We start from the raw sequence: 22,525 nt of genomic DNA on the forward strand, positions 1-22,525 counted from the left end.
ATTGATGAATTCCCCAATCAGAACCATCTCTCATCAATAGTTTAAACATCAAATCTAAGATTCAATTGGCATCATAACTTAGAACCCAAGACAATGGAAATTATTATGAATTTCTGTGTAAGATAGAGACCGTCAAATAACACGACAAACACAGCACATGCTCTGTTTCAGTTTCAGTTTCCCTCCTCATTATTGAGATTAGATTTAGTCTGCTCATCTTTTCAATGGACATGATAACAGCTCAGGGAAAAGAAGGCATCATATTAGCCCACCAATACCATCATCTACTGGCACCCATTACTCCATTCATGTACACTAGAAAGAATACTCGCACATCTAAATAATGCTGTGGGTCCATTCATTACATGCAACTTATTCAAAATTCTAAAATCGACTCGAATCTGATCATAAACTTAATACATTATCACAGATGGCAACAGAATCACAGGGTTACTTTTATAGTATCACATGATCAAAAAGAGTCTCAATTTGGTTATGAATATCTTGCAGATCCTAGTGAAGTAGAAAAGAACAATAAGAATCAACAATGAAACTAGTGGAAAGCAGCAGCTAGACTGACCCCGAATTGGTTCTTTTAGATCACATATGGGATCACCTCAACCACCTTCTGAGATCACTAGTTGAAGATGGGGACATCTCACCACCAAGGCTATCGGTACAGCAAGAAGAATAGTTAGATTGTCGCTCGATTCCGAATTGTGATCCACTCACGCTTTTGAAACTCGGACTCCTCAAATTGTGACCGTAACATCCCGTATCCCATCCCATTACCATATGGTTCTGGGACCGGGAATGATAGCCTTTTCTTCACGGAACCGGTTCGGTCCCTCTCAGGTGTTGACGGCCTCTGCCTCGGAGCACTTTGAGATCTGATCCTAGCCTTTGCCGACTCCGTTGCCGCCATGTAATTAGGCATGGTACTGGCATTATTTCCAGTGCCGCTACTAGTACCGAAGCTGTCGGTGTAATAGTAATTGGACCTTAAGCTTGGTGTTTGAGATGAAAACGAGCTCCGATCATCACGAACACAGCGAGGGCTTGCAGACCGAACTTGAATAGGTCGGGTTTTGGATGGAGAGGGTGTAATAGGAGAATGGTGGAAAGGTGCATTTTGTTGAGCTCTATGTAGAGGTGAACTAGGCCTTTGCTGATAATGGTTTGAATTTGTTCTTCGATAATTAGGTGGTAAATATGAGTAAGGCCGGGAAGTGTCCATCTCTACAGTCTTGACACTATCTCTATGATCTGCTGAAGCTCTTCCTCTGTTATCCCATGGCTTAGCAGGCATCCAACGGTCGAGCAATTTCGGCTCGAGCTCATCTTCTTGACCACCCATCGACGGGCTCCTTCGAGCTCTCTGCATCTGTATGCCAAACATGGACTAATTGGCTTATAGGAACCATTGCAATTAAGGTTAAGACGTAACAAGGTGAACCTGTTGAGATAGTGCCTGGGATAAGTTCTTTTCACGCTTCAAAGCAGCTTCTTTTCTGTGCTGTAACATAGCTTTAACCTCCTCGACCGTGTATGGCCTTTCATCCCAATCATCTGCTATGCTACTTCCTTCTCGTGACTGAAAAACACACGCATTGCTTTACATAAACCATCACTGCTTAAAAGAAAGCTTATGCACTAGCAGGCATTCAGTATGACTTACTAATGATCTTCTCTCGGAGATATCTTGAAGGTAACGCGATTCCCATACGCTGTTCGTGTCGCTAAACGCAGATTTTCGGCTTCCGTCGTGCGAGAGCCTCTTTCTTTGGTTGAGGACACGAGCCTGCACTTTAACCAGAGCTTGCATGCACCGGAGTGTCATCTTGGCCTGCTTTCTCACATTGTGACCTCTCACTAAAGCTTGCAACTTCACTAATCCTTTTAGCGCTCGAAGGGCTCTTCTTGCCTTCACAAGCACCTCACAAAGTTCAGCTATTGGAATTCAAATGATAAATAATAATAGATTTTTCTTACCAGATAGCCTCTAAAAGCTGTCTGAATAACAATGGCAGCAAAGTGATGGTCTCTGCCATAACTTGGTTTAGTCAACCGAGCCGCTTGTAGAGCCGCCTGCCCCGTGGCCACCGCAGCCTTCGCCGTCTCCGCCTAGCCACCGCCACTGCAGTCGCATGCTTTTTTTTCCGCTGCTGAATTTGCACTCCCAGTCACCGTTTCTCCTGCACCGACATCGTTGCCTACACCCTGCGTCACCGTTTCTTGACTTGTCGATTTCCTGAAGATCCACCGCCGCTTATCTCTCTTCTATAAAAACCAGATCAAAGAATTTAGAACCATTAAAAAAAAAGAGACCAAACTGAGCTGAACTCTGTTCAACACAATTTACAAACCTTTTCTTCATCGTCTTCCTGCTGATCATGTCGGTTACTTTTCCTGTCATTTGCACTGTCTTTAGTAGGAGACCTAAAAGCCCTTTTTCACGGCAGTCAACCATGAAGTCCCTCCTTTCTTCCCCATTCAAAAGAATACGGTTAAACGAGACAGCAAATACAGCTAAAAAATGCTTAGAAAAAGGAGCCACACCACTGTGAGATACAAAGATTCTGTTTTTAATATGGATTCTTACTAACTACTAGAGTATGACAGCGATGAATATGTAATTTAATGATATTTTTCCCCCGAGAGTGGGAAAGTGTGAAACAACCAAAGTAAAGAGCTTAGATTGAATATATCTAAGCCCGGGGAACTTTTTTTGATGGCATTGGAAGACGTATTTACATCGACGGTGGTGGTGTCAGAGAGTTGTACGTTAACGTTACCATCTTTTCATGTTATTAAGTTTATAAAACAAGTAAAAATGGGCGTTTTCTCTCATCTTCTAGGGGATAAGGTTTAGTTTTCTCAAACTTCTCAAATTTTAGTTAAGAATTTATACTACTCAAGTCATATTTTGTTAGGGTTTTATATTTGATAAATTTATAAATAGAAAACAATTGATGTGAGATTAATATAAAATAAATTATATATAATAATACTTAGGGTAAATTACTTGTTTAATACTTACACTATCAATCTTGATCTGTTTTAAGATTAAAACTTTCAGTTTTTTTTCAAAATCATATCTAACGCTTAGTTTTGTTTCATTTTAGTATCCAGTTAAAAACTTAACGTTATGTTTTGAAAAAATTGAAACTTTACGTACTAAAACGGATCAAAACTAATAGTACTAAACGCGTTAATTTTTTAACGACGTGTATTAAAATGAAACAAAACTAAACGTTGTATATGATTTTTAAAAATTAAAAGTCTAGGTACTAAAACGAATTAAAAATGATCGTTTAAGTACTAAACATGCATTTTACCCTAATATTTGATATGGTTTAATATGGTTGTCTACTTTCACGAATTTATTTTTATTTTAAACATGGCATTTTATTAAATGTTCTTATATTATTATAAAATTTATTTCTCAAACATAGATTTCATATATATTATATTTTTCTTATAATTTTAAAGATTAAGATTCATGGACGAAGTTAAAAATTAAATCATATTATTAAAATTCTTAAAAGAATCTTTAAAAGAATTATTTTAAATAAGATCAAATTATACGTGCCAATTAATTTTATAATATGCCAATTATTTTTAAAGTGGTATTAAGATTCTTTTTTATAATTTTAAAGATTAAGATTCATGGACGAAGTTAAAAAAATTAAATCATATTATTAAAATTCTTAAAAGAATCTTTAAAAGAATTATTTTAAATAAGATCAAATTATACGTGCCAATTAATTTTATAATATGCCAATTATTTTTAAAGTGGTATTAAGATTCTTTTAAAATAGCGTAATTTTTTTATATAAAAAATGTGTAATTGACATCGTTCTTATTAAAACCTACTCTACATTTATAAATTTAAGCACTTAATTATTAAAAAAATATGAAATAAAATTCAAATTTCATGTTAAAATTCAACCTCATTACCTGTTAAATATTGGGGGTTAATTTTGATATATACAATAATTTGAGGACTTTTGTGGAATTATACTTAACAATAAAGTTGAGTAGTAATTTAAAGAGAACATGAGGAGCACAGGGTAGTGGGGCAAGCGGCGTGCGATATCGAGAAACGGCAAAGGCCATGGAATGAAAGGGAAAAAGCACGTTGAGCTTGCACACCAATCAATGACAAAGCCTCAAATCTTTTTGTGTTGAAACAAAAGCTTCTTTCTTTATTCAACTATTCATAAACCTGACGATGACTCCATAAATAAATAAAAAAGTGGAAGCTTTTCTCCGGGTATTGCTTCTTTTGTTTAAATAATTGATAACAACTGCACACGTCTCGTGGTGTCACGTGGTAGGAACTGATGACTTATGAGCAAACAGTGAAAAAAATGACGATGGAGTAGGGCGGTCCTTTGTTGTATTTGGGTTGATTTATGAGATGGGGACGTTTGAATTAGAAGCATTGAATTTTATTTGGTTGGTTCAAACAGTAAAAAGTTACAAACTCTTATAGAATTTGACAACGAAATAAGTTTGATCCGATTCGATTTCGGATATAATCGAGACTTTGTGAGTCTCAGAAAAAAATCTAGAAAAGAAAAAGTGAAAATGAGGTGGTCCAAAAGGAGCTTGGATTACGATAGTTGCAAGGTTTTGGAGATGTAACAGCCACATAGCCTCAGACTCTTCTGAGTCAGTCAGGTCTTGAGTCATTTGTGCAACGATTATTATTAAGATGTGTTTATAGAGCCCGTACAGAAAAGTGTCATCGACTTGAATCATTTGTTTGCAAAAGCTAAACCCTTCGATAGTTGGTTTAAACGCTCAGAACAAGCCACCAAAAATTCTCTTCCCGGGGATAACATCTCCCTCAAGCGTGACTGCAGGATGAGTATAGTACCTAACAATGGTTCTAGTGATGAAAAATTACATTGCTTGCAGCAGACGTGGTAGCTCATTATATGACTGATCCCAATCACCATACAACAAGGTCATTGCTTTCCGTTTAGCCATCCATGCCTTGTAATAAGTCAGAATATAACCAAATGTATTCCGAATGGATGCCACTAGCACAGAAACGGGCACTCTTGGATTTTTTTCCACCAACAGCTTCACATAAGAACATATGACATCCGAATCTAAATGTCTGTGGTCTTGTGTCAAGGAGGTCATTGTACATGCGTGCTCTGCATTGAACCTTGTGACTTCCCACAACATATTCCGTTGTAGGTATGATACTCGTATCCTCCATTTACAGCCAACATCATGGTGTATACACCTTACAAATAAGTTTTTTGATCCAACTCCTCGACATAGAATTGAAGATGAGCTTTGATACAGTACTCTTTGATTGCTAGTTGTGCCTTTTTTTGTTTCAAACTGAGACCCAATAGCCAACTCAGATGATTGCTCGCTGAAGAACCCCAGTAGGTAGCACATAACTCTGACATATCAAAATATTTCAGGATTCCACATAGCATCGTAGTTAATGTCATGCATTGCAACTGCATGATGATACCGAGCCAAATCTCGATGATTGAATTCAGGTTCGATTTCTGTCCTTGCCCAAACATTTGGAGCATTCTGCAATCCTTTACATCGTGAAACAGCTGTCTCCCATATATCCTCCTCAACAAGGCTTTCAGCGAAAAGTCCAACAAGGTTCTCATCATCATAACTTCCATGTGGTTATGAGGGTCAGGCTTCTTCTGTTCTTTGAGCTGGTACTGATGACGTCGAAATATCAGTTGCATTTGCCGTTTCGACGTACATCTCCACCATATTATTATCTGATGATTGATGAATTCCAACCATAACAGCAACATCGTCATCATCATCAAGCTAAACTTTTCCATAAGTCATTGGATTTGAGGAGATCAGGTACTACTAACTTAAACATAAAACATAAGTTCCAACTTTTCTCTCAATTTTTTGCTTTATTTGTCGGTGCGATACATCTACAGGGAACATCATATTGATCGACCTGTATGACTTAAACACAACACCAACATCAATTTGTAGAATTTCACCATTATAATGGATAACTGTGAATAATTTGTTGCTCATTGTTTGAAATGTTTTTGGTTAGATGAAATGAGTTTTTTTGCGTAGAAGATTGAAGATCAAAGTAGTGTATAAAGTAAGAGATTGAATATGATGTGCACAACTTAAAGGGAAGACATATTTTCCACCGTTGGAACTCGTCACGCCGGTGTGACGAGTTCCATTGAAAATTTTAACAAAATTCGAACGTTTAATAACGGTCAATCAAACGGTCAAAAATTTGAAAAATTATACTCGTTGGAACTCATCACTCCGGCGTGACGAGTTCCGTGGGAATAAAATATTATTTTTTTAATTTTCTTTTAAAAAATACAAATAAAAAATAATTTTATAGGGACTCCTTACGCCGATGTGACGAGTCCCTCAAGAAATTTATTTAATCCAGATGTGGGACCCACCTAACAGGATCCATTAAAAAAATTATATCCCATGAAACTCGTCACGTCTGTGTGATAAATTCCACGGGCACTGTTTAATTTTCCGTAAATCCCAAATTAAATGTTTGAGTGCCCTAATGGGTTAAATTATTTAGCTTGTTGCCCTAATGGGCCAATTTGGCCCTTAAACTACTCATATGGTTAAAGACAAAATACTATTGGGCTTTCAAACATTATTTAGACCCAAAAGTCCCGTGTCTGTTTGACATTATTGGATTGTTGAAACCCATCTAAGTCCACTATTGCATGTACCCTATTTTGATTAAAGATGTAAACACTCTGCCCGCATGGTCCGACCCTATTATTACCTAACATGATTAACTCTATAATTGTGACCCATCGAAAATTAGGGATGGACATGGATCGGGTTGAGTCAAGTTAAATCCATTCGGAAATTATATATCCTTTATTCAATTTAAAAATTATGAACTCGACCCGTTTTTTTGATATAAAACTTGAATTCAATTCAACACGATCCAAAATAATATATTTAAAAAAAACATTACGTTTATTCAATAAAAAATAAGGATTTAATTGAAAAAAATAAAATAAAGAGATGTTTATTATATTTAACCTAAATATATAAGGTATAATTACATTTTTATCGAGTCAGATATGATATTTTTATCCTAAATCTGAGCACAATCCAAATCAATTCTTTTTTAAAAAGAATCTGATCAAATAAAATCAAATCGGGTCGAAAATATATTTCGATTCCCGTATCCATCCGTAACGGCAACCATGCTTTCCTTGTACCAACAACCAAATATTTGACTATAGACTCGGAATGTCACAGACAGCACAAAAAATCCCTTATCACTGTTTGGTCTCCACTTTCATGACTTTCTAATTTCGTCCAACTTTATTCATAATCAAAGTTTTCTAAGTTTTGCATGACAGCTTTAATCCGTATTTTTTTAATTTTCATGTATAGAATTTCCTATACATATTCGTCCTGGAGATTTTATTATTCGAGCTCAAGACATTGAAGAAAACTAATATTTTTTCTACCATTAAGGTTGCTTATTTAATTTTTATGCAGGAGACACTCGAGATCATGTGCGATGCTTCAGATTTAAGAGTTAGAGCTGTTATCGGGTAAAGAATTGGCAAAGAACCTCATGTCATTGCCTACACATCACGAACTTTAGATTAGGCACAACGCAATTATTCAACTACAGAAAAAGAATTATTTGCTATTGTTTTTACATTTGAGAAATTGAGATAATATTTTCTTGGTATTAGAATCTTTGCTTTCTCTGATCATGCAACATTAAAGTCCAAGATGAACAAAAATAAAGTGAAGCCAAGGTTAATTCGTTGGATTCTCCTTCTTCAATAATTTAATATGGAAATCAATGACAAAAAGGGGAACGGAAATTTGGTGGCCAATCGTCTAAGACGACTTTCGATCTCCACTATCAAACTATCGATCCAAGAAAAATTCATGGAGGAAAGCTTGATGTTGGCACAAAAATTAGCCCTTTGGTTCGTGGACATAGTGAATTATTTAGCCATGGGTAAGTTACCTATTGATTTACCAAGACTCGAAATTAAACAGGAATCCCAGTTTTATATTTGGGATGGCCCGTATCTCTGGAAGCACTGCTCATATCAAATAATTCGATGATGCATCGCTGAAAGCAAGGTAAGTTCCATTATTAATATTTTTCATTCATACTCTTGTGATGGTCAATTTGGACCCAAGTGAATTGCGTACAAAACTCTTGAATGCAAATTCTTTTGGCCTAACCTTTTCTGTGATACTTATGCATTTTCCAAAGCTTGTGAAAGATGTCAGCGTGTCGACAATCTAAGCCGAAGGAGCGAAATGTCTCTCAATCCAATCCATATTTGTGAGATCTTTGACGTTTGGGGAATCGACTACATGGATCCCTTCACTTCTTCTTTCGGCAATTCATACATTATTCTTGCGGTTGATTACGTCTCTAAATGGGTAGAGGCTAAGGCTACCCGAAACAATGATGCTAAAACAACTACTAACTTCCTTAAGAATTTTATTTTTTTCTAGGTTTAGTACTACGAAGGCGATCATACGGGATAGAGGAATTCATTTCATTAATCGAGTGATTGAGGCGTTAATGAAGAAATATGGTGTGATTCAAAGAATTGCAACAACATATCATCCACAAACAAACGGACAAGCGAAAGTTTCAAATCGGGAGATTAAGGCAATTCTTGTAAAGATAGTCAAGCTGGATCTCAAGGATTGGAGTTTGAACTTAGTCGACGCCTTATGGGCATACCGAACTGCATATAAGGGCACCATCACAGTGTCACCATACCTTTTTTTTTCGAGAAACCGTACCATTTATTGGTCGAATTAGACTTTGGGCTATCAAACAATGTAATATGGAAATTGATGTGATTGCCAGACATACAAATTGCACATCCAAGAGCTTGGGGAAATCAATAGAAATGTTTGTGATAGCTCTCAGATATTCAAAGAAAAAACAAATGAGTTCCACAATCGTAGAATCTCCTTTAAATCTTTTTCTATCGAATAAAAGGTTCTACGCTTTAATTCTAATTTTAAAATTTTGTAGGTAAACTTAGATCGAAGTGGCTTAGACCTCTGACGATAACTCACGTTTTCCTCATGGTGCGGTAGAAGTCGAAGATAGCTCGGGTGCTCGATTTAAAGTCAATGGCTAGAGACTAAAACCATTTTATGAGAACGTTTCGTTGGATTAATTGAATAAATCAGTTTGGAAACACCTAAAATCTGGGTCAGGTGGTCGAGCTCAACAACGTTAAACAAAGCACTTTATGGGAGTCAACCCATTTTTAATTTTCGTTTCTTTAGTTTTCTTGATTTTTTTTTAATTTATTAAGTTTTTTTACTCACGTTAACTTTTGTTTTAATTTTTCAGGTGACCTGGTGAATTTATTTAGACTTAATCAGACTCAAAAGCGGTATTTTCAATCGAATCAAACCATTTTTCAAACCCCCAGTAGTCATAACTCGAAAAAAGAGAAAAGATGAGGAGTGCGTCATTTCATTAAACAACGCATGCTAGCACAACCCATAAAGGGGGTGCATTTTAGCAAATCCCACCCAATTTTATCACCTTTGCTGCCCAAATTGAAACAAAAACCCCTTTATCCCCAACATTTGACTGGTAAATCCCTTTCCCTTTTAAATTTTTTCGGCCCCACACATCACATCCCACATTTTCCCAAACTCTTCACTTTCTATCTTTCTTATCCTTTTAAGTTTTAATACCTTTCCAAAATTCTTTATTTCTTAACACCCCATGTAAATTAAAGTCCCAAATCCCTTCTTTTCTTTTATCCATCTTTTTGTTTCTTCTGTCACTCACGGCTGTCGCCCTCCACCACTTACACCGCCACCGATTACTAGCACTATCATCCCTTTTCCATCAATCCCTTGAAGCATCACTCTCCTCTCTTCATGATGGTTCGAACAAGAAACCAAGCCAATAATGATTCAATTGTTCCACTTATAGTTCTCGAAAAACGACACCGATTTGTTACCTTGATGTTCTTGCAAGTCCCGAGCGATTCAAAATTGACCCAGACGCCTCTTTCTCATCATGGTGGGCGTCAACAGCAAGCCCAAGTGCCTCCACCCGCTGCACCCAAACCTGTTCACACACCGATCATTTCTCTTCCCTCTGACAACCATAGTTTGCGTTGACCCGAAATCGCCGAACCAAGCTATGCTCGTCGTTCATCACCCTTACGGTCATCGACTCCATCGTTTCACTCCATGCCGACTGTGGCATCGTCTTTTTCCTCTCAGCCGAGGTGCTTGGTTTTACATAGGATTTCTCTGTTGGGATTTTCCCGGGAGAACTCGATGATGATCCATCTCCACATTTTAATATCAAACAGCCTTTCTCTCCATTTCATGCATCGAGTGAAAATGAATTTCTAGCACATCCTGGTAGTCCACCACAGGCTCTAAAAAATCTCGAGCGCAAACGACATGGTCGGTCTTATGCGGTTCCTGTCGAGGAACGATTGAAGGGCTACTTGCACTTTGAGAATGATCAATTGGTTCGCTTCGATTCATTACACCATCGAGCCTTCCGCATCTGTAAGTTTTTTCCGACCCAAACTTTGGAAAATCTTCATATCCATGATGTTGTTTATGCTTACTTTGATGCGTTTGGTTGGTATCACTATTTTCACAGATTAAGTGTAGCACGTTTTATGAACTTGTCTTCGACTTTTATTTTACGTTCACATTTCCGCAATATCAATTTATTAACGTAGCTTCTCCTGATGTCATCTCGTTTCGTTTATGTGGCTATTATTTTACTATGTCTATTTTTCACACCTTGGCGACCCCGCTGGGGAATGGTCAAGCTTTAAAATCAAATATAAATTGTCTCTATCAATTAGAAATTTAAAAAAATATTATTTAATTTATAATTCTTTTCTTCCAAATTTTTTATTACTTATGGTTTTCATAATATTTTTATATTATTCTTTATTAATGTTTTTTTTATTTTCAAATATTAAATTTCCTTTTTATTTGTTTGTCAAAAGGTTTGAATATTTCTCCTCACACACAACACTTGCATTGCATAACATAAGTTTTATAATCAAGCTTGTCTTTTTTAAGTGGGAGTGAAAGTGACGTCTTAGTGAGAATTCATTCTTTATGCAGACCTAGCAAGTAGCTTTTGGGGTTCATATGCTCTTATCTTCGTGAGAATTTATTCTCCGTGTCAGGCATAGAGAAATGTGTCCCCTCGAATTGAACTCGATCCACTTAAGTCTGTAATGGACTAAGATTGAGGGTTTGACAACCCAAGGGGTATCAACAAGGACAATTTGGGTACCTTTACTCTTAGAACTAAAACTCTGTATATAGTAAACCTTAGAAACTCTTCCGATCTGAAACCATGACGAAATTTTGTTTAAAATAGGTATACACAAAAGATAAATAACTTTTGCATTTCTTTCTTTATTTCTTTCTTTGCTAAATAAATTGCATGTGAAGTTAGATTATAGTATTATTTAAGTATGTTATGTAGAAAGCATGTTTAAATAAAAATATTTGGGTAAACATTAAATTAAATTTTTCCTTATTTGAACTAATTCATTTTTTTATGTTTTTCTTTTATTTTTGTTGTCTGCATGGCATCATACATGATTAAAGGTATTGATCTTCGAGTTAATCGTCTCATTGGAAAACCTTCATCTATGGATAAAAAGTGTTCAAATCAAATAGTTCCAAACTCAGAAGTAAGACAGTGGTCTGAAGAATTACAAAGACAGGGGGAGATAATTTGCAGGATGATTATGTACCAGAGTTAGCAAGTTATGCTCCAGTTTCTCTAAAAAGAAATGATATTCAAGATCTGCGAGGCATTTTGGGAGAGTTGGGACTCAAACAAAAAGCTGTAGTTCTATCAGTGTTACGGGGATATCCCATATTTGCTCTATGTCGAAGTTGATGATGAATTACTTCGAGCCCTGATTCAATTCTAGAATCCAGGGTATAATTGTTTCACTTTCAATAAAGAGGACTTGGTTCCTACTATTGAAGAGTATACAACTTTGCTACATATAGAAAGGGTTTTGGAGAATTGAATTTATTCAAGGTCAATCAAAACTCAACCTTTCTGAGTTAAATTAGTGAAGATTGCAGGAGTACGAGAGGAATGAGTAGTGGTCCATACAAAGCAAAAGGGCGAGGGCGAAAGCATTTCTTGGACCAACATAAAAGAAATCATTCAGAGTCATCCAGATGATAAAGTACGATTTGATCTCTTTGCTCTAGGTATATATGGTATAGTCATCTTCTCGAAAGCATTGGGATACATTGAGGCTGCAGTAGTAGATTTATTTGAGCAGTTATAAAAAAGGGTCAATCATGCTTCTGCAATTCTAGCAGAAACCTTTTGATCATTAAGCATTTATAGAAGACTGGGAGGTGGATGATTTTTTGGATGTGCACAATTATTATATGTATGGATCCGTAGCCATTTCTGGAGGACATAAAAGGTTTCATACCGTCACTTTAGTACGGATTACTCACCGTTGAAAGAATTTCTGGAGCAAGAATTACCGAAAGAAGTCACAAAAGCCATGTGGATAAATGTCCTTCGAAATTTGCAAAGCAATGACATCGTTTGGCGTGCCCCGTGGCAAGTACAAAGGGAGTTCTTTTACAAATGTGGTGACTACAACTGGGTAATGCTGCTTGGTTTATGGGGAGGAATTGGATATGCACCACTTCTAGCTATAAGGCAGTACGAGGGTCGTCATTTTGTTCCTGTTACTGTTGGGTTACATTCGTCTGAGTTTGCATTTCATAGCAAAAATTACAAAAGAAACATCGTGGATGTCGTTAAAGCTTGGAAAATAACTTTCTTTATTCGAGCCAAAGCAGCAAAAGTAATATTAACCCCTGATTATAAGGAATGGAGGTCTGTTAGGAAAAATGAAAATATTCCTCTACTAGACCAAAATGAGGACATTTTTACGGAAGATCGCATTCGGATAGTCCCATCAGAGATAGAAATCCTAAAAGCTGAGTTTGAAGCAGAAAGAGAGGGTTGGTCGAAAGAGTTGGAACAAATACGATAAGATAAAGCTATGTTGGGCGTCGATGTTGACTTTCATTCCGCACAATGTGCAATGCTGAGGGAAAACAAAGAAAAAGTAGATAGTGAGTTCAAAATGTTAAAAAAGAATTACCATGAGCTGCAAAAATCCCGAAGAGCATCAAGATCAAGCAGAGCAACAACACAGATGACCAAAGAGTTGAATATTGAAAAATGTCGAGTCGAAGATTTGAAAGGAAAAAAAGCCGTTTACTTAAAAGCATTGAGAAAGGAAACAGAAAATGGAAGATCTCGAGGTTGAAAAAAGGGAGCAAATTATAAAGCACAAAGATGAAAATCGCGAGATTATGAATGAAATGCATAAGAAAGAGATCAAGCTAAAGGATTAGAATAGATGAAGAACGGTATGTTTGAGAGATTTGAGGATGAGAAAAACACCATGTTCAAGGGATTTGAATCTGAAATGAATAATCTGATTGCCGAACTTGAAGTCAGGGGCCAAAGTATTGAAGAGTTCGATGTTGAAAAGGAAAGATGGAAGTTGGAGAGGAAGAATTTCAACACCAGACTTGAAGTAGAGCAAGAAGTGGCTAGCACTTGGATGCAACGATATAGAAACAAGAATGTGCAAATCCAGAAAACTAGTCAAAGAACACAAGAAACACGAACAAAACTTGAAGAGGATTTGGATCAGTGTAGAAAAAAAAACACAGAGTTTAAAGCTTACATATTGCAACTTGAAGAATCATTATTCCAAGAGAAGGTTCGTCTAGGAGTTAGTGATCTTAAAGAGAGTTATGAGGAGAACGATTCACTACGAAGATGAATCCGAGATCTTGAAAGTACTTTGCATATTTGTCAAGTAAGAATCACTGAGTTAGAGCAAACTCTCGAGGAAGCTAATGAACAATGGCAAAAATGACTGATTTCTTTGAAGAAAGAAATAAAGAAAGAGGCAGTATGGTATTCGAGGCCATGGTACCAATGAGCGAAGTTGCCTGATATGTTGGGGAGTTAGCTGCTGAAGCAAAGATTATTGAGCATCACGTTGATCCAGTTTCTAAGTATGGAAAGAAGATGTCATGGCTGATGAAGGAAATCATAGAGCTTAATAGGAAAACTATGTCGTATCTGTAGTTATGAACTATTATATAAAAACTTTTGTATGCCGATGGAAGTTGTTCTATGACAGTTAACTTTTTGGGATCAGTACCTTTTGCATACATTCATTATTTATTGCATTATTTTCTTTATGTATAATTTTTATTTTTACATTAAGAGAAACATTCATTAAGTAAAATTCAAAAAATAATAAAAAAATTTCAATCGCAGTTATCCTAGCCAAACAAGAAATTCAACACCACTACGGTACTAGAAAAGTGACTAAAATCATGGAGGATAAAATACAACGTATTGAGGAACAACATAATAAAGAACAAGCAGAAATAAGAATGAAGTTAGAAAAAATTGAAGCCACATTGCAAACTCACAAGATAGTATGATGCAGAAAATAGAGGATATGCTCAAGAAGCAAGCTACCATTGGAAAAATTCATGAAAATCCTTTATCTTTTGACCAAGAACCTATATATCTTTTAGGTTTAATGCCAGAACCGGTTTATCATTCTGGTACCACACCTGTGCAAATCCATGCTCATATATCGGCATTGCAAGAGACCAAACCTAATGAAAATCAACAAGTGGATCCCACATCTTCAAGCAAAAATCCACTTATGTCATATATGAAGATAGGTGAATTTAATGCTGAGCATCTAATACCCGATCTGAATGAGTTGATGAGAAAGAAAAAGCCAATGAAGAATTGACCAGATATATCAAGAGTTTGGAGGAAAGAATGAAATCCATATAAATAAATGAATCATTCTATGGGTTTGACACTAGCGAGTTGAGTTTGGTTCCAGATCTAATCCTCCCCATCAAGTTCAAAGTTCATGAATTTGAAAGATATGACGGTACTACATGCCCTTCGTCACATATTAATATGTTTTGTCGCAGAATGGCAGAACATGTGAAAGACGAGAAATTGTTAATTCATTGCTTTCAAGATAGTTTGACAAGACCAGCTTTAAAGTGGTATACTCAACTGACCAAAGCCCACAATAGATCATGGAATGATCTAGCAAAAGCATTCCTAGAGCAGTACCACCACGTGACAGATATGGTCCCTGATAGATGGACTCTCAAAATCTGGAGAAAAAAAAATTAAACATTCAGACAGTACGCCCAGAGATGGCGTGACACAGTGGCCCAAGTTCAGCCACCTTTATCAGAAAAAGAAGCCACAGTGATGTTCATCCACACTTTAAAGGCTCCCTATTTAAGCCATTTAATTGGGAACGCAACCAGAAATTTTACAGATCTGGTCATTTCTGGAGAACTCATTGAAAATGTCATGAAAAGTGGAAAAATTGAATCAAGTGAGGGGTCTAATTCCAAAAGACCCATGTACCAGAAAAAATAGAATGAAGTTAAAAATGCGAACGCTTACAACAAGGATACTTCGAGAAGTGTTACGATAACCCAACCAAGGGTTAAGAAAGAAGAAACAAACATTAATCGAACGGAATCAAGAGGATCTTGCAGGGAAAATGAAAGGCTTTCCTTTACACCCTTACCAGTACCCTATGTAGAGATCCATGATTCGCTGTTAAAGGCAGATGTCATCCGACCCTATCATTTGATTCCCATGCAACCACCATTCCCTCCATAGTATGATGTGAAACACACTGTTTTATCATTACGGAATTACGGGTCACTCTATTGAAAACTGTTTGGCATTCAAAAGGGTGGTCCAAAATTTGATTAATACTGAAAAACTGGAATTCAATTCACCAGCTACATCAAATCATCCGCTGCCAAACCATGGAGATAAAAACGTGAACGCAATCGAGGAAGAAAATGGAAGGAAAGCAAAAATGGATGTTTCTGAGATTAAATCTCCTTTTGGTTGGAGATTTCAACAACTCTCCCTATCTGGTATGATTTAGCAACAATTCAGGCCAAAACATAATGAAGGCGAGAATTATTGTGAATATCATCAAGAGAAGGGACATGGAATTCAACTATGCCCTAAATTTAGGGATTTGGTGCAAAAATTGATGAATGACAAAGAGATGGAGTTCTTTGAAGAAGAACCAGGAAAAAAAGAAGATGACGTTTGTGCATCAGAAGATTCTAAACCTAAGTAGAGAACAAGTGATCCGTGATTATCACTGTGAAATCATCTACAGTGAATCATGCACCAACAAAGCCGAAAGTGACTATCACAACTCCTTTACCATTTCCATATAAGGATACCCGAAGAGTACCTTGGAATTATACTACTAATGTTTCAATGGTAGGAGGATCTGTTTCTCTGGAAAAAGCAGAAAAGAAAATACAGAGTGTGGATTCGACATCTGAAGCAGTAAGTGAAGTCGGATTCTTTACAAGAAGTGGGAGATGTTACTCTCCCGAGACATCGAATGTATCAGAACATGCAAAAGTAAAGGGAAAAGCTACAGTGATACCCCAAAAGGTATTTGATTATGAATCCCTGCCAACAGTCAATGAGCCCGTAACAGAAAAACAAGCACGAATTTTTGAAATATCTGAAACATAGCGAATATAGTGTGGTTGAACAGCTACATAAACAGCAATCACGAATTTCAATTCTTGATTTGTTGATGAATTCAGAAGTACATAGAAATGCCTTGATGAAAATACTTAATCAGATATTTATCCCAGAAGATTTATCTCTCAATAAGCTTGACAGGATTGTGGGACACATAACCACTGATAATTACATAACATTCTCTGATGATGAAATACCTAAAGGTGGAATGAGATCAGTGAAAGCTTTGAATATTACCACACATTGTCATGGCCATGTTTTACCAAGAGTATTAATTGATAATGGATATGCTCCTAACTTGACGCCTTTGGTCACACTTCAAAGGATGCCGATGGATAAATGCACATGAAGAGTTATCAGAATGTAGTGCGAGCTTTTGATGGCACTCAAAAAAGGATGCCTAGATATAATTGTCTATTGGGGAGGCCGTGGATTCATTCTGCAGGAGCTGTTCCTTCTTCGCTGCATCAAAAATTAAAGTTCGTTGTTGACAATCAACTGATATGTGTAGGAGCTGAGGAAGAAATTATTGCTTCTGTAACAAGTGATGCTCCGTATATTGAAACTAAAGATGATGCTCTCGAGTGATCTTTTCGAGGTTTGGAATTTGTCAATGCAACCTTTATTACTGAGGGAAGCAAAATTCCATATCCCAGATTGTATGATTGCACTAAAATGACTGTACGACAGACTTTAGGCATTGGAGCTAAAATTGAGAAAGGTTTAGGAAAGAATCTTCAGGGAAGTTCATTTCCTGTGAGTATGAAGATGAAGAAATATCGTTTTAGGCTTGGATTTAAGCCTAATTTTCAGCAAAGGAACAAAGAGATGAAAAGAAGAAGCGAAGATAGAAAGGCAAGGCTGAAAGGAGAAGAAATCCCTTGGGAACGTATGTCTTTCCCTCAGTTAAAGACCACGTCCAAATCAGGAGGAATGATTAATATAGGTTGATGCTCTTAAAGAAGAAAAGTTGACAAAAGATCAAAGCATGGTTGAAGAAGGTATGGGAGGATTATTTATCAACATGATCACGAATAACAACAAGACAGGCAAATACTTGGCTGGAATTCGCCCTTGTCTTCCTGGTGAAACACTCAACAATTGGACTGCTGAAGATCTCCCTGTAGTTTTTAGTATTAACATAGAGCAATACTCAAAACTAATCTTTATGTTTTAGCCAAGAATATAAAAAGTTTTTTGTTATCTTGTAAGGGAAGTTGTTAAGTTCACTTAATATCAAATACAAGAAGTTTTCTTAAAATTCTCAAATGGCAATCATTCTTTACATTTTACATTTTTACATTCATTATTTCTTATTCTTTATATTTACTTCATAAATTTACTATATCATTTCAGAAATATGTCCGATTTAAATTTTCAGGTGTCACAATGTTAATAGCCTAATTATTCCTAAATTTAATCATGAGATAAATTTACAGCGGCCCATATGTTTGGAGGAAGTCAATGAGTGTGAGGATGAAATAGAATGTGATGTTCCTACTGAATTGTTAAGATTGATAGAAAAAGAAGACAAACAAATTTTACCTCACAAAGAAGAGATTGAGACTGTAAATCTGGGAACCAATGAAGAAATGAAAGAAGTGAAAATTGGTACTACTTTGTCAGCCCATATAAAACGAGAATTGATAGATCTCCTCCAAGAGTTCAAAGATATATTTGCCTGGTTTGAGTATAGATATAGTGGTACACAAACTTTCGATCAGTCTAGATTATAAACCTGTTCAACAAAAGCTCAGACGAATGAGGCCAGAAATATTATTGCAGATTAAGGAGGAAGTAATGAAGCAGATTAATGCAAGATTCCTACAGGCAGCCAAATATCCAGAATGGGTAGCCAACATAGTCCCAGTACCAAAGAAGAATGGGAAAGTTTGAATGTGTGTGGATTACAGAGATCTTAACAAAGCTAGTCCAAAAGATAGCTTTCCATTACCTCACATAGACACATTGGTGGACAATACTGCAGGACATGCATGGTTTTCATTCATGGATGGCTTTTCAGGGTATAATCAGATAAAAATGAATCTTGAGACATGGAAAAAACAACATTTGTAACCATGTGGGGCACTTTCTATTATAAAGTAATGCCATTTGGACTAAAAAATGCAGGGGCAACGTATCAGAGAGCAATGGTAACTCTGTTTCATGGCATGATACATAAAGAAATTGAAGTATACGTGGATGACATGATTGCCCAGTCTCAAACTGAAGAAGAACATATTCAAAATCTAAGAAAGTTTTTCCAGAGATTGAGAAGTATTAATTAAAGCTCAACCCCGCTAAATGCACTTTTGGGGTAACGTCCAGGAAGCTTTTGGGATTTGTAGTCAGCCAAAAAAGAATCGAGATTGATCCAGATAAAGTAAAAGCAATTCAAGATCTTCTGCCACCAATACAAAAAAAGAAGTTCAAGGCTTTTTGGGAAGATTAAATTATATATCTCGGTTCATTTTCAATTAACTGACAAATGTGATCCGATGTTAAAATTACTTCGAAATAACAATCCTGAAGTCTGGAATGATAAATGTCAAGAAACTTTGGATATTATTAAGAAATATTTATCCAATGCCCCCATTTTAGTATCACCAGTGCCTGACAGACCGTTAATTCTCTACTTGATAGTCTTTGAAAATTCGATGGGATGCTTACTGGGACATCATGATGAATCTGGAAGAAAAGAGAAAGCCATTTATTATCTGAGTAAAAAATTTACTGATTGTGAAATTCGATACCCACCAATACAAAAATTATGTTGTGCCTTGGTGTGGGTTACTCGAAGACTCAGACAATACATGTTATATCATACCACTTGGTTGATATCTAAACTTGATCCTTTAAAGTTTTTAATGGAATCACCAGCTTTGACAGGCAAAATGGCTAGATGGCCGATGTTATTATCCGAGTTTGATATCGTATATGTCAACCAAAAAGCTATAAAAGGAAGTGTCATAGCTGATTTTCTGGCCAGTCGTGTATCAAATGATTATCAGTCTCTGAGTTTTAACTTTCCAGATGAAGATTTGTTGTGTATATCCATGAATGAAGAAGTCATAACAAATGATGAATCTAGAAGCTTTATTTTGATAGAGCATCCAACGCCTTGGGAAGAGGAATTGTGGCAATGTTAATTTCTCCAGAAAATATCTATTATCCTTTTACAAGTAGATTGGAGTTCTTTTACACCAATAACATGACAGAATATGAAGCTTGTATCATGGGATTGAAGGCAGCCATAGAAAGGAAAATTAAATTTCTCAAGATATACGGAGATTCATCGTTAGTGGTGTATCAACTACGAGGAGAATGAGAAACAAAAGATCCCAAATTGCTGGAATACCGAAATTTTACCCTCGAATTAATGAAAGAATTTGAAAGCGTCACATTCAATTATCTCCCTCGAGAGGAAAATCAAATGGCAGATGCTTTGGCTACATTAGCTGCTATGTTTCAAGCAAATAAAAAGTTGATATGATGCCAATCAAAATGCAAGTATATGAAATTCCTGCACATTGCTAAAGTGTGGAAGAAGAGGCAAATGGCAAGCTATGATATTATGATATATCAAATATCAAAGCTATCCACAAAATGCATCTGAGATTGATAAAAGAACATTGAGAAGAATGGTTGTTGGATACTTTCTTGATGTTGAAACTTTGTATAAAAGAAGCAATGATCAAATGATATTGAGATGTGTAAATGCTAGCGAAACCAGAAGTATCATTGAGGAAGTACACAGTAGGATATGTGGAATACATGCAAATGGTCTTTCCATGGCTAGAAAAATAATGAGATACGGGTATTACTGGGCTACCATGCATATAGATTGCATTGATTATGCAAGAAGATGTCATAAATGCCAGGTATATGCAGATAAAATTCATGTAACTCCATCACCTTTACATGTGATGACATCACCTTGGCCATTTTCTATGTGGGGAATAGACGTTATTGGGGCAATCACACCAAAAGCATCAAATGGACATTGTTTTATCCTAGTGGCAATTGACTATTTTACCAAGTGGGTTGAAGCTGCTTCATATGCCAATATTAAGAGGTCTACAATTTGCAAATTTATAAAGAAAGAAATAATCTGCTGTATGGGCTACCAGAGAGAATCATTACAGATAATGCTTTGAATTTGAACAACAAAATGATGACTGAACTTTGTGCACATTCAAGATCAAGCATGCAAACTCAGTGACCTATCGCCCAAAGATGAATGAGGCAGTTGAAGCAGTAAATAAGAACATCAAGAGAATCATTACAAAGACTACTAAGACTTACAAAGATTGGCACGAGAAGTTACCTTTTGCCTTATATGCATATCGAACTACCGTTCGAACATCTACTGGGGCAACACCTTTTTATTTAGTCTATGGGATAGAAGCAGTCTTACCGATTGAAGTTAAGATCCCATCACTTCGAATCTTGAGAGAGGTAAAATTGGATGAGTCTGAATGGATCCAAGCTCGATTTGATCAAATGAAACTTATTGAGGAGAAGAGATTGAAAGCTATTTACCATGGACAAATGTATCAGAAATGGATGATGAAGTCTCATGACAAGAAAGTACATCCAAGAGAATTTCAAGAGTATGATCTAGTGCTGAAAAATTTCTTGCCTATACATAAGATTTCGTGGGAAATGGATGCCTAATTGGGAAGGGTCATATGTTGTAAAAAAGGCCTTTTCCGGAGGAGCGTTGATCTTGGCAGAAATGGATGGAAAAGTTTTGAGAAACCTGATAAACTCAGATTCTGTCAAGAAATATTATGCTTAAAGAAGAAAAAAGAAAAAGAAAAAGAAAAGAAAAAGTAGAAAATAAAAAGGAGGGTCAAGATGAAAACCCACAAAGGGCGTCTTGCAACCAAAAGAATGATTTGAGTTGAAAACCTGAAAGGGCTGCTCAAATGCATGTTGATATTAGGCATCTGGGAATTAAAACCGTCTGAAGAATTTGATATTTTGGGAGAAGCTTTACATCTATAAGCATTCAGGCAACGTTTGAGATCTTCCAGACATAAGCTTACCTCAGTGCTCTAAATTATATCAAATTGATTAGTTTAGAAATACTTATGCTAATAATTTGTTGAGTCATTTGAATTTTTATCATTCCTATGTTTTCCATGACTTTGAATACATTTCTATATATTTATTAATAGATTCCAAGTTTATCTTTTCGAAACTCAATTTCTTTTTGAAATTCAATTTATTCTTTTATATAAACATCATGCAAATGGGTTAACATAATTTTTAAATAAGCAAAAGATTTTTGGCTATCACTTTATGTTAATACTATTGAGTGCATGAATCCAAGGTAAATCTTAATGTCAATAATTACAATCATTGTTGAAATGCGAACAAGTTTTTTCTGCCATAAAGTCATTTGAAGACAAATAAAGCAGAAAAGCAACAAAAGAAATTCTTAGCAAAGAGAAATTAATGGGGTGTTTTGGGAAATAGATCGAAATGAAGAATTTTTGGAAAGAGTAAGTCAAATCCAAGCAAAGAGGAAATCTCAGCAAAGATAAAGACTCGTTAAGAGAATGAAACATCAATTAATGAGAATACAAGAGCTCATAATTTTAAAATTATATCATGCATCATATTTAGGCATTTGTAAAAAATAGGGATATTTCCATTCATTTTATCCATGTTGAATATTTGAAAGGAATTTCAAGGATTAGCAAAGATTCGAATTCATCACTCGATGGATTATTATTTCAAGGAAGAGTTCATAATGAGAAGAACTCAACTAAAGAAGAATTCATCTGAAGAAGAACTCAACTGAAGAAGAATTCATATGAAGAAGAACTCGTC

At 36.0% G+C, this 22,525-nt stretch overlaps 1 protein-coding gene and 1 pseudogene across 1 annotated transcript in view; one reads left to right on the plus strand and one right to left on the minus strand.

Annotated features, from left to right (window-relative positions):
* Nucleotides 1-412: 412 nt before the first annotated feature.
* LOC120192886 lies at nucleotides 413-2,565 on the minus strand (annotated as a pseudogene).
* A 7,359-nt stretch (nucleotides 2,566-9,924) lies between these two features.
* The window catches only part of LOC120192921 (vacuolar protein sorting-associated protein 8 homolog), a 51,441-nt gene continuing 38,840 nt past the window's right edge, over nucleotides 9,925-22,525 (plus strand). Inside the window, exons 1-2 of the mRNA XM_039195597.1 lie at nucleotides 9,925-10,116; nucleotides 10,296-10,569. Coding sequence (XP_039051528.1) covers nucleotides 9,925-10,116; nucleotides 10,296-10,569 — 466 coding nt within the window. The remainder of the gene's footprint in view (nucleotides 10,117-10,295; nucleotides 10,570-22,525) is intronic.

Source organism: Hibiscus syriacus, unplaced genomic scaffold (assembly GCF_006381635.1).
Source record: "Hibiscus syriacus cultivar Baekdansim isolate YM2019G1 unplaced genomic scaffold, ASM638163v2 tig00116983_pilon, whole genome shotgun sequence".
NCBI lineage: Eukaryota > Viridiplantae > Streptophyta > Magnoliopsida > Malvales > Malvaceae > Hibiscus > Hibiscus syriacus.